A 13,011-nucleotide genomic window follows, 5' to 3' on the forward strand; every position below is an offset into this window, starting at 1 on the left:
AATTATTAAAAGTTCTCAAGTTAATTCCTTGTTAGTAATATTTTGACTTTGTTTTATGTTTGCATCTGGATGCAGATAATTCTTACAGGTACTGTCTTGTCTAGTACCTTCTTTATGCGTTGCAGTAGATGTATTTTATCTTGGATAAATACATTATGCATAATTGTTCTCTTTCTCAAATTGATGAGGCTCAACTTTTTCAAAAGCAGAATGAAGATCAAGGTTCTAGTTTCCAATTTTTTAAGCCTGTTAATTCTTTGATTCCTTACAAGTTCTTGTACTCCCCTGGCACAGGTCCTATCATAGGGGCACTTTCCATCTTATCAGACTCTGAAGACGGCCTAACTCTCATCCTTTCCTTTCTTTCCCTTTTCTTCCATTGTGTTTTCTTGTTTCTCTCTTATCCTGAATTCTCACCAATCTCTTCACACCTCCCCACTGCCATTATTTGTGCTGACATGTCCTTGCTTTCTTGTAGCCTTTTACATACCCTTGCTTTATCAGATGAATATATTGGGCAGAATATGAAAACAGCCACGTCACAAATTGCAGCAGAAACTAAGTGACCAAATGACAAACAAAACCTGTCTCCAGATCCCCTGGGCTCATCTTCACTAATAGTTTGAAGAATGTCTGAGGTGGATTTCTATTAACACATGCAAGATATTATAAGCTTACCCAAGTGTGAGATGAAACACAAATGAACAGGTAACACATAAGACATTTTGAACAGATTTAGAACAAGTGATCTGAGCCCATATTTTTAAAATAACCAAGCTCTGTGCATAACTTCTGAAAAGCAGTCGCATATTTAAACAGAAATAACACAACTTGAAGCAAACGCTGCTGGCATAAGTCTGGGGTTGCAAGAGGAGGGTGTTCCTTTACATGTCCCTGCAGAAAGTCCCCTGACCAGCGGAATGAGCAGCCAGGCTGCAGAGGCACAAGGGAAACACAAGCTCCAGCCTGCAAAGGAACAAGGGGGGAACACCACCGTGTACCACGGGTGGGGGATTTATTGCAGCAAAGGCTGCAGAATTGTGCTAGGCCATCGAAAAACTTTTAACAGAGCGACCTCCCTAAAACAAAGTTAACAGGGTTGGTTGGTTGGTTTGGTTGTTTGTTTGTTTGTTTGTTTGTATTTGATACACTTCTCAGTGAACGCTGGATTATGACAACTTTTCGTAGAGCTGTCCCTAAATGCTCAGTGATTTAATTGTCCTAGAGATTTAAATGCCTCACAGTTGCCCAGAGAGGTGTAATAGTCAACCAAATTCTATTCAACCTGGAGAAGAGGCTGAAGGGAGACCCTATAGCAACTTCCAGTACCCCAAGGGGCTCCAGGAGAGCTGGTGAGGAACTTTCTACAAGGGCGCGGAGTGACAGGACAAGCAGGAAGGGCTTCCCGCTGGAAGCAGGCCGGTTTTGCTCCGATGAGGAAGGAATCCTGCGCTGAGGCGGGAGCGGCGGGGCCGCCCCTCACAGCCCCGCCCCGGTCCCGCCTCGCGCATGCGCGGTGCCCTCCCGGGAAGGCCGGCGGCGCGCGCCGCCCGGTTCCCGGCGGCGGGCCGTGCGCACGCGCGGAGGCGGCGAGGCCCGGCCCGGCCAGGCCCGAGAGCGGTGGCCGCGCCATGAGCGCCTGGTAGAGCGGCCGCGATGAACCTGCGCGGCTTCTTCCAGGACTTCAACCCCAGGTGAGGGCGGCGCGGGCACGGCAGGGTCAGCCCGGCAGCCTGGCCGGGAGAGGCGCTGGGTGCGGGACCCTCAGCGTCCGAGCGGAGCGCGGCCTCGGGCGGCGCTTCCGCACCGCGGGCTCGGGCGGCGCCGGGAACACGCCGTTCCCGGTTTCCTTCACGGGATCAGCCAGGGTGAAAGAGACCTCTGAGATCATGGAGTCCAGCACTCCCGGCCCCGCAGGGGTCGGTGTATGCTCCCCGGCGCTCCTCACCTGGTTCCCAGCCCGAATTCCAGTCTTCCTTTTTCTTGTTTATTGTGTAACTTTCTCAAATGATTCCAAGGCTCGTTGTGGTATATGAGTGCTCGCCGTGGTGCTCTGGGGTGCGGAGCTGCCCCACGCCCCCGCTCAGGCTCGGTGTTGGCAGGCTGAGCAGTCCTGGGATGGACAGGGAGCATCCCAGGGGGCGAGTCTGCATCCTGGCTCTCCGAAAATTATCAAGTCACTGGTGCCTGGGATTCTGCTGGCTCGCTAAGCAAGTACTGACACGTGAAACTGTTAAACTGAGAGAATGAGTTGAATTTTTTGCTGTTACCGGGTATTTTTAAGACCTCGGAATAAAGGTCTCCCAGTAACTTGTGCAAGGTGGCTCGAGATGCTGAGAGTCCTGGAAAAGCCTTGCGTGTGAAAGAGGCCTTACGTGATGGCAGTTACAGCGAGCTGTGTTCAGTCGGTTGTTGAGACAAACAAAAGGGTAACCAGCGCTCCGGGAAATGCATTGTTGCAGAGGCTGAAGTAAACAATTGAAGTATGTGTGGTTGGAAGTAATGGGAAAGTAGGAGCAGAAGTCCCAGAAGCTTTATGAAGTTTTGTTACAGGAGCGATGCTTGCAGCTTATTTGGGTGCTGAGTGATGAATGAGCAAGCTGAATGTTGCACTTCAGCAGAAATCTTCATCTCGAGTGTTTTGATGCTGCTGGAACACTCGGGGAGCAGTGGTGCTTTACCACATGGCATTTTACTGCTGTATTCATTAAGGAGCTAGGGAAGTACACGAATATTGAATATTTAAAAAGGATGACTAGCTGAAGAAGCTGAGACATCTCTCTGTTGCTGTGAAGAGTGACTGGTTTATATCATCCCATGCCGAGGTAGCTTTATCAAGCACGTGAGGAAATGCTGACACAATAAATCTGCTTTTCTTTATGAAGGGGCAGATGAGACACTTGTCCTGAGTAGAGACAAAACAGCTTGATATCTAAGGGTAGCAGTGCTGTTCTGATGAATGCTTTGTTATTTGATGAGAATGGGAAGTGGATAGTTGGAGTTGTGCTGGTGGAGAGAGGGTTGTATCCCTGACTGTTGCTGCTTTACTCTGTTCCTTAGATTACCCATGTTTTAAAATACATATAATTACTTCACTAAAGTGGTGTTGAAGCCTAATTACGTTTTTTATAAGGCAGTCTGTGAGCTTTTGGTGAATGGGTGGGTTATTTTCCCTTCCTGTCTGGTGAGGAAATTGCCTGCTATGTAATTATTTTGTTTGATGTTTGATGGTGAAATCAATTGCTCAAGTATTCCAGATACATTTATTCATTCTTAAATTGACTAAATCATAAAATATGTCAATATAGCTACTTTAAAGTAATAAGCACCATCATCAGTATTCCAGTTAGAAACTTCAGTCTGCAATCAATAACTTTGTTAAAAGTTTAACCTGTTGTTTTTTTCTATAGTGTTGCTTTTCTAACTGAATGTAAATATTAAGAAAAAAAATATCAGGAGTCTGCCCTATTACAGTTTGTAGTAGCTTATAACCTCTAGTTAAAAGTGGTGAGGATAAAATTTCATAAATTATGTAATTTAGTTTTTGATGTTCAAAACCATGTTATTTGATTCATGGGACAGAACACATTGTCTACAAACACGTACAGCTGGTATATTTCTGAGCCTCTAATAATACAGCTCCCGACTGGATCCTTGTGGGAGGGAACTATTTATAGCTGTTCATTCATTGAGATTGTCATGCAAGAATGCTTTTGATGCATCCCCTTGAAGCAATGGTTTTATACGTGAAAGAGGTGACGTGCTGTATTTATAATGAAATACTGGATTCCTTGCAAAGAAGTTTGACACACGTTTTTTGTTAGGAAGTATCTCAGTTAAATTTCAGCTGTGACTGATTTTGTTCTGTACAAAGTTCATGGGAAGTTGCCTGCTGTGATTTCTGACTCTTTTTTTTTTGTTTGCTTGTTTATTTAATAGCAAATTCCTTATTTATGCCTGCCTGCTGCTCTTCTCTGTGTTGCTCTCTCTACGTCTGGATGACAAAATTCAGTGGAGTTACTGGGCTGTGTTTGCTCCAATATGGCTGTGGAAGTTGATGGTGATTGTTGGTGCCTCGGTGGGAACAGGAGTATGGGCTCGGAACCCGCAGTACCGGTAAGTTGAGGATGTTTATTTGGCAGAACAGAGGGAATAGGATGTATGCTCTGTACTGAGTTCAGTTCATAAATGGGTTTTTTAACAGCATAAGAGCATCTAGAACATTTGTTTCCAACATTTTAAAAATAATTATCATTAACTTACCAAGTGTCTTGGAATGTTTGCAGGATAGTGTGCTTTCTTTTTGGCAAGTAAATTGAATGCTTCCTTATCCTCTCTTCAGAGCAGAAGGAGAAACCTGTGTGGAGTTCAAAGCCATGTTAATTGCAGTAGGCATCCACCTGCTACTGCTGATGTTTGAAGTCCTGGTGTGTGACAGGATCGAAAGAGGAACCCATTTCTGGCTTCTGGTCTTCATGCCCTTGTTCTTTGTGTCTCCAGTGTCAGTGGCAGCTTGTGTGTGGGGATTCCGACACGACAGATCCCTGGAGGTGAGGCTTCATTTGTGGTGTGTAAAACTCGTGCCAATGCAGGACCAATTCTGTGACAGTTTGACTCTCAGGAAAGTGTGATATGGAGGGCTGCATCAGTCCAATTAATTGTTTGCACTCACCTGCAAGTGTGAATGAAAATCATGATCAGGAATAATATAACTTTTTCTGGTATCTTCTAATTTTTTTCAACTACCAAATTGCAGCATGTTTTGAACCTGCCTTTTTGTTATTGTATGTTAAAAGAACTCACCAGGAACTCTGCAATATGGACTAACACTGGACATTTACATGGAAACAACTGAAAACAATTCCACTGATAGCAAGCCCAGTCCCTAGGCAGAACTGAACTTCCAGAGCTCTTGGTAATCAGGGCTGAAAATGTCTTAATATCCCAATCTCTGTGTTTAATCTTTAATTTGGGAATGTGGATGCTAGGCATGAAACAGTAAGGTTTTGCTTTCTGCCTCTATCTTCTCTAACTCCTTTTCATTTTGGAGGGATTCTCAACATATTCCCACAGTTGTGGCGTTTTGCAATGAACTTAGAATTCTTCCTGAATTTATTTTGTTTAAGGAATTTTTTGTTTTGCTATGTCCTTGAACTACCCCATTAAAAATCTGATTTTTAGTTGAGGTTCAGCTTTTAGAGCCCTTCTCAAATCTTCATTCGCGAAGCCTAGCCATGATGATTATGAATTTTAAGGGACTGTTTCTCTAACAGTAGCCTAGGGTGAGTTTATCACTAGAGAGAGTAACATTTATAGTAAGTGATTGTTAGGGTGGCTGGTAAACTGATATTTTAAGTTGCTCATTTTAAAACAGTTGCCTATAGAATTTTATTTTGCAGGGTTCTATTCACAGTTAACCATTCCTAAAAGTAAAATTTGTGTAGAAGTACTTGCCTTCTACTGGATGATGCTTGATTGCCCATTGATTTACAGATGACTGCACAGCTGCTAAGTACTGGCAGAAGAAAGTGGAATCCATAAAAGGCAACAGCTGTCTCTACTCATTTTTATAATGTTTTTTTTTTTAGTCTTTTATCATCTTCAGTTAGTGCTGTTCTACTTTCTTTTCTTTTTATTCCGTGAAGATTTCATTATTTCCCTTTGATTTGCTAGAAACATAAGAGGGGCCTGTCTTTAATCCAGGACATTAATTTTTGACATGAGTAATCAAAGTAGTTGTTAATTTATTATTATTTTCAGAAGTATTTAATCTGAAATATTGTCTGCTCATTGCAGTGATGAACATGGAGTCAGAGAAGTTCTTTGACAGATTGCTTGGTTATCTTGGAAATAGCTTTATCGTGCTAAGAGTTAACTAATGTTTTTCCTTTTTCTAGCTGGAAATCTTGTGTTCAGTCAATATTCTACAGTTCATATTTATTGCACTCAGACTAGACGAAATCATCAGATGGCCATGGCTTGTACGTAACAAGTGTTTTCTATGTTTTCTTCTTATCTTTGTTTAAATGCTGAATTTCATAAAGATATTTACTCTAGGGAACAGTTAATATGTGATTAGTCCATGATAACATTTTTGCTTGCTTAGCATCCTTCGCTGAAGGTCTGGCATTTCATTCAGTGGTAATTGGAGGCTGTTTTTTGGGCATTTCACCCTCTGAGGGAGAGGAATGTGCCATCAACTGCAGTTAATCCCTGAGCAGTAGTTGAAAGAGAAATCCTAACCAAAGTTTCCAATGGGAACAGTAAACTAGCCATGAAAATGATTGGTGAGTTAGAGAATGTATTGGTAAATACAGCGTGGTAAGTGAATAGTTTTATTTGTTGTGTTACCATGTATGTAAGTCCATTTACTGGTCACTGTAAACTGCTGAGATGTCCTGTCCCAAATGCCTTTAGAATAAAAAAGTGCTGTTTCTGTGTCTGGATTTTTGCAAACTGCCATAAAACTGATAATCTGGCTTGGTTATGTCTGTCCTTTCTCTTTTCCTAAAATTTTGAGAAAGGATTGAAACCCTTCCAAATAAGGTGTCCACTGTAGGAAATACTTGCTAAAATCAATTTCAAGTACAATTTGAGCCCACGTAAAATCGTGGATATCTTACTAAAGTTGAACTACATTGACCTAATTTTAAATTGTTTCATCTTCATGGGGTTTAGAAAGCTGGGGAACCTCAGAGAGCTGATATGGCTCATAACAGCATGCTTGAATTGATGCTCTTCTGTTAGAGATTATATTAGTTAAAGACTTAAATTTCTTTTTCTTGTTTAGACTTAATATGTAGACTTGCTTTATTTAAAAAAAACACACCTGAAACAAATCAAATCTCTCCCTCCCTCAGGTTGTTTGTGTTCCACTGTGGATCTTGATGTCCTTCCTGTGCCTGGTAGTGCTCTATTACATTGTGTGGTCTGTTCTGTTCCTGCGCTCTATGGATGTGATTGCTGAGCAGAGGAGGACACACATCACGATGGCTGTCAGCTGGATGACAATTGTAGTTCCATTGCTCACATTTGAGGTTGGAAAAGCATAATGAGTTTGTGTCTTGTTCTTTTTTTTCAGGGAGTGATGAATACTGGGTTTTTTAACTTACTGAAATGAGAACGCTGCTTTTTGTTTTGGAATAAAATATTAGCAGCAAATGTGTTCTTTAAAGTTTTTTTGAGTAAAATCTGCATTGCATTGGAACTGTAACTGCATGCTTCTGTGGAGACCATTTTTCCCCCACAGATGTGTGAAGTTAAAGATCTGAAATCAGCCTATGCTTTAAGCAGTTTGAAAGTGAGTATTGCAATTAAACTGACACTATATTTTTTTTTCCGTTTAGATCTTGCTAGTACACAGACTGGATGGGCATAATTCTTTTTCCTTCATACCCATATTTGTTCCTCTCTGGCTTTCACTGATTACATTAATGGCAACAACATTTGGACAAAAAGGAGGAAATCACTGTAAGTATTTTCAAAATCCTAGAAACAGATCGAAAATCAATGCTTAAATGTATTTAATTAAGATTTGTATTTTGAAAAAGGGGTTTTCTATGTATATTCTCATGAAATAATTCACATATTTGTTAGACTGTTGTTTTCAGGTGGCTGCAGTAAGTTTTCGTGCTTACAGTGTCATCCCATGTGGCACTGCTTGCTTTGGTTGAGATGCAAAGTCCTTTGTGTTCTTTCTCTGTACTGATGTGACCTGACACTGTGTAACGTGTGAAATGAAATGGATTCTTGCTGTGGTAGTATAACTGTAATTTATAGAGATGGATATACACACAGGCATGTGTGTGCAAATGCACGTCCCTATTCTGGATGTATATCTATGCGTATGTAACCTGAACTGTAGGGGTAAGGAACACTGAGAAGCAGCACTAACAAATTTTATATTATTCACATGCAAACAATCAAGAGAACTTCAATGAGATTGCATAGTCTGCCTGCTTAATTATGTGTTCATTCTGTTCTGCAGTAACATGAAATAATTTTCCCTTTTTCTTTAGGGTGGTTTGGAATTCGCAAAGACTTTTGCCAGTTCCTACTTGAAATTTTCCCATTCTTACGAGAATATGGAAATATTTCTTATGATCTTCATCATGAAGATAATGAGGAGACAGAAGAAACACCACTGCCTGAACCGCCAAAAATTGCACCAATGTTTCGAAAAAAGACTGGAGTGGTCATTACACAGAGTCCTGGAAAATATGTGATTCCACCTCCCAAGTTAAACATTGATATGCCAGATTAAGATGACAGTAGCATATTAAACTTGAACTGGTCATCAGCAGACAAATGTATTTCATCTCATGCCTTGTCCAAATTCCTTTAAAATAGGTATTGCTGAATCAGTGGCTTGGATTACACAAATCAGAGATCTTGAAGATAATCTGAGAGTTTTTTCCAGAGAATTGTGGTTGTCTAATTTGTGAACCTGCCTAACGGGTTGGTTGCACGCTTGCCTGTATAGTATTTATATGAACATTTTTAGCAGTGTAATATATTGTTTAAAAGTCTTGTTGTGTACAGTATAAGTATTATCTAAAAGTATTTTTTTAAAAACCCTGTATGAAATGCCTATGCTATTCCAGGTGTCTTTTAGGTCCTAAATATACACTTGATTTTTGTCTCTTTTAAATGCTTTGGGGATGCCTTAGCATAGTACCTCTTTACTACTTTTTCTGTTCAGCCACAATCATTGTCTCAACCACAGAGGCACAAGAGTGTTGCTCTTCTCATGCAACACTGGAAAGCTTTTTTGGGGGGGGAGAAGTAGAATATATGGCAACTTACATGATTCTTTTGAGTTAGCCATGTAAATTTTCATGTAAGTATTTCAACTTTTGCACTGTCTTGGGAGTCACATGTTGCTTTTGTTGTTTTTCCGGTTTCACATTTTGATTCTTCCTGAGCAGCATGTACACCATTCTCCCACTAGACTGGCTGTTTAATAAGCTGTTCCCCATTGCATTGTGTGCAGTCTGTGCCAGAAATGTTTGTTGTAGGTCTCACAGCTGTTGGTTAGGTATAAGTATCATAGCTTGGTCTTTGTTACCAACTTTGTGTTGGTTGGTGTAAATGATTAAACTTTTCAAGACAGGAACTCATTGGTGTTGCTATAGCATTTTCTTGTCTGAAGAAAGACCTGCTTTGACAGTGTCTTGGACTTACAGGTGCTTTGGAGAAACTGAGTCTATGAAATCTACAGTCCTGTAGCTTACAAAAACGGATGTCTGGTATTCCCAGATCCTTGCAGCTGCTCTCTGTGTTTAAGTAACCCCCAGTTTTGGTAGTTTAAATACCATAGGTTATGTTTCCTTAGTGTTACCATGGCAGTAAGAGAAGGGAGTGTATGACATTTCTGCATGTGTGCAAAGTGCACACCTGGAAAACTTGGATGTGGTGCTTCCATTCTTGATGCTGCAGAGCTCCCTCTTCCTGCCTGTGGAGCAGCTACTGGCTGAAACCCAGCCCAGCACTGTCCTATCCCATACCTTATATTCTGTTGCAGTTTTGTTTTGTGGCTCAAGTAAAAAAAATCTGTAAATGAAAACCAGCAAGTATTTAACATTTGCTGCTGCTGTTTCATGTCACTGGGACACTGGATGCTGCTCTGATGTCACGGCAGCACAGCATGGGTGTCCTAGTGATGACTGAGAACTTTCCCTTGGGATTCTCAGTCAGGTTGGTCACTTCCTTTCAGCTGGCTGTCTGCAGGGCCATCTGGCTGCTAAGGTAAATGGCTTCAACTGAAAAATTCGCTCAAACCAAGAAAAAAGAATTTAAAATGGAGCTTTCCTCATCGGAAACTTCATGTGATTCTGTTCTGGCCAATGGATTTGAGTCAAGCTTCATCCAGCATGTGACAAAAGAACAGCTAGTGACTCTGCCTTTGGATCTCCAATAGAAGGAAAGTCTCTACAAACCAACTGAGCAACACTGGTCAAGAAGAGAGCTGAATTCACCTGAGGAGAGCTCTAGCCAAAGCAATGCCTGCACATACCTCAGCTTTCCAAAACAGCTCTGGGATGGTGCTAAGAGCGATTGGTGTGCGTCCCTTTGGTGAGGTGACAAGGGGAAGTGCATAGTGATTCATGAAGAATAATTGAAAGGAATGGTGGTGCAATGACTTGCCAGCAGGAGGAACAGCTAGGGAGGTATGTTGGGTCCTCTATGTGCAAACTAACTCAGAATATTCTGATGGGACAGATTGCTCTTCCAGTGAAATAAGCCTTTACTACACAGGAAATGAGCATGGCAGTAAACTTTCTGTCATTTGTTTCTCTACTCCTGAGGTACCATTTCTGAATAACAGAAATGCTGATAGAATATACATTGGTTATTTCCAAGTACTTTAAACACATAAAATGAAAAGATATTCTCAATGGGATTTTTTAAAATTTGCTATGAGTCTTGCTGTACCCAATGTGCAGTTTTCCTGTGGCTGAGAAGGTATGTGTCAGCATCATATCATTCCATGCTAAAGTGGCTGACAATGATGGTTGGGTTTCTAGATCAGTTTGTATGTTTTTGAAAGATTACTGGTATTTTTCATCTTAAATGAGAGAAAGAAATGTAATACTTGCTTCATTTCATTTTTAACAAGCTCATAATGGCCTTCCTACAACTTCTGTCAGGTCACGGAGCTGTATCCTTCAGATGTGTATCTTGTGTACTTCCCTGTGAATGAAAACAATCTGTCCTTAAAGTAGGATTAGGAGTGGGCTGTGAGACAGATACCCTATTAATGATGGCACCCTGCTCTTAAGCACTATTTGCCTATAATCAGAGATGCAAGCATCATATAATACAGTTTTATTTACTCACATTTTAAATTGGCACACAATACAAAATGATGTGTTAAAAAAATGGCATTTACTTAGTTGTTTACATAGGAAAAATCTAGAAAAAAATTAATAATTTCCAGTAATAGTCATAAAAATCACATCTTGCTTGTTTTGCCTTAAAAGAGCAGTTTTTCAAATGTATTTGCATTTCAGTTTTGGAAGGGAATCCTAAACAAGATGCTGACTTGTGAATTACAATTTTTTGGGGGGGCAGGAAAAACAGTAGTAAGGGGCAACACCTACACTTCTGAAGGGATCAGTTCTTCAGGGATGTCCACCTGCCACACACCTGTTCTCCCTCTGGCAGGAATTGGTTCCAGGAGCCATCTTGGATTTGAAACAACAGTCAAGTATTTCTGTTCTAGATTATTGAGGACAGCTTTGTTTTCCAGCTCCAGAATCTCTTCAGGAGGCAGGTTTTCTGGATAGAGTGATGTTTCTCCAACGTCAATTAATCCTGTATTGTAAAATTAAAATACAAAATTAGTTGCCTGTTTGATCTCCAAGAGAAAAGTTTTCCAGAAGTTACCCTCCCTGAGGACACGCAGAACAGCCACTTTGCTACCAGAGGGATGCACACCTCCAGCCTGTGCCTTTTGTTGCAGAAGACGGACCAGGTGACTGACCTCAGATGGGTGAAGAACAGGAGAAGCACCCAGTTATAATCACCACAACTCAGTGACAGAGAATTCTGTGAAAAGCAGCCTCCATCTAAGGAGATACACCTACCAAAACTCCTGAGCTACATTTGGCCTTGAAACAGATTCATTAAAGCATAAAAAAAACTCTCTGCCCCTCTCAGGACACTATTCTATTAACATTTTAAAATCATTAAACTATACGGAAATTCCTGCTGTCTGGAAACCTTTTTATGTCACAAAAGGGAATTTCTATATTGCTTAGTGATTAAAAATGTTAAATAAAGATCAAAGAAGCTTTGATACCTATTCTGCAACTGAGTGTGCAATTTATGCTGAGGCTCCAAATCTGCAGATAATGTAGGACCTACAGTTTTCAGCACTGAAAAACCACAATTTTTCAGTGTGATAGAAGTAATCTGTTGTGCCAGAATAGCTACAAATATTCAAATGACAATGAAAGACAGATGGTTTAACAAATACACCTGCACAGAAACGGTGCAAAATGACTGCTGGATAAAAACTTGGTAAGTGTACAGTGCAGAAACATCTTCTGTATGTCAGCACAATGTACACAATGAACCATCACTCCATCCTGTGTTACAGAAACAAACTTCTTCACTGCCCAAATACTGTGTTTCAGTAAAACTGAAATAGGATTTATGTAATTACTTATGTAATACTCTAAAATGACATGTAAAGTGCTGCAATGTCATGACTTCACTTGACCATGAGTACTGCAAGAGTTCCTCAGCTCAAAATGCAAGTGTGGAATTGACATTTATTATCTTGCAACAAAATAACGTGCAACCTGTGTTATCTTACTGCCCGATGAGTTAGCACAAATCCATTTATTTCTTGTACAGACTTTGTAGCCTGAAGTTTTAATTAGAGTGAATGTTTTTAGAAGACAGAGGCCTGACTAAAATTCTTCAACCTAAAGGTCAAAATACCTCACGTTTCCAACACAATGGAATAGTACAAATTTTACTGACAACTTCCCTTGCTGTACTCAGCCTACAGGAACTGAAATAGACCCCCCACCCATCGCAATTCAGGCTCCACTCCTTCAGAGTGCTAAAAAAATGTCATAATGAGCACAACCACGTGAAGCACGTGTATTTGAATGTTAACAAACTGAAAGCTTGCTTGGAAAATAAAACCTCAGGTTGCTTACCTGCAATAACTCCTCTGCCGAATTTTTCCCCTTCATCCAACAAATCTTCCACTTGTTTTGGTGTCATACCAAACCTATTCAAAAGAATGTCTCTCCATGATTCATCTTCCCAGTCCTTAACAGCGATATGAATAGCAATGGTGCAGTTCTTATAGCCTGCTAGCAAGGGACGCCAGCGAGTCTCCACTGTTTTGATCTGGTTTAGAAGCAACCCCGCGTAGGGCTGTCGGAAGGAAAGGCACCCGAATTTCATCGCGTTGCCCGCATCAGAGCCCGTTTATTTCCTGTAAACACACAGACAGCCGGAGATGAGTCCCTGCAAGCGGCCGATGCCCGT

General features: G+C 41.0%; 2 protein-coding genes across 2 annotated transcripts; one reads left to right on the plus strand and one right to left on the minus strand.

Moving 5' to 3' along the window:
* Window positions 1–1,527: 1,527 nt before the first annotated feature.
* Window positions 1,528–9,119, plus strand: TMEM185A (transmembrane protein 185A). The gene is made up of 7 exons (XM_027690578.1): window positions 1,528–1,694; window positions 3,940–4,116; window positions 4,343–4,550; window positions 5,898–5,981; window positions 6,861–7,037; window positions 7,347–7,470; window positions 8,019–9,119. Exons 1-7 carry the CDS (start codon window positions 1,657–1,659, stop codon window positions 8,261–8,263), a joined length of 1,053 nt encoding a protein of 350 aa, XP_027546379.1. The 5' UTR covers window positions 1,528–1,656; the 3' UTR covers window positions 8,264–9,119.
* Window positions 9,120–10,874: 1,755 nt separating this feature from the next.
* CUNHXorf40A (chromosome unknown CXorf40A homolog) lies at window positions 10,875–13,005 on the minus strand. The gene is made up of 2 exons (XM_027690579.1): window positions 12,675–13,005; window positions 10,875–11,316 (listed from the first exon to the last, which is right to left on the minus strand). Exons 1-2 carry the CDS (start codon window positions 12,925–12,927, stop codon window positions 11,099–11,101), a joined length of 471 nt encoding a protein of 156 aa, XP_027546380.1. The 5' UTR covers window positions 12,928–13,005; the 3' UTR covers window positions 10,875–11,098.
* Between the last annotated feature and the right edge of the window lie 6 nt (window positions 13,006–13,011).

The sequence above is a fragment of the Neopelma chrysocephalum genome, unplaced genomic scaffold, assembly GCF_003984885.1.
Source record: "Neopelma chrysocephalum unplaced genomic scaffold, ASM398488v2 Primary Assembly neopelma1_81, whole genome shotgun sequence".
Classification (NCBI taxonomy): domain Eukaryota; kingdom Metazoa; phylum Chordata; class Aves; order Passeriformes; family Pipridae; genus Neopelma; species Neopelma chrysocephalum.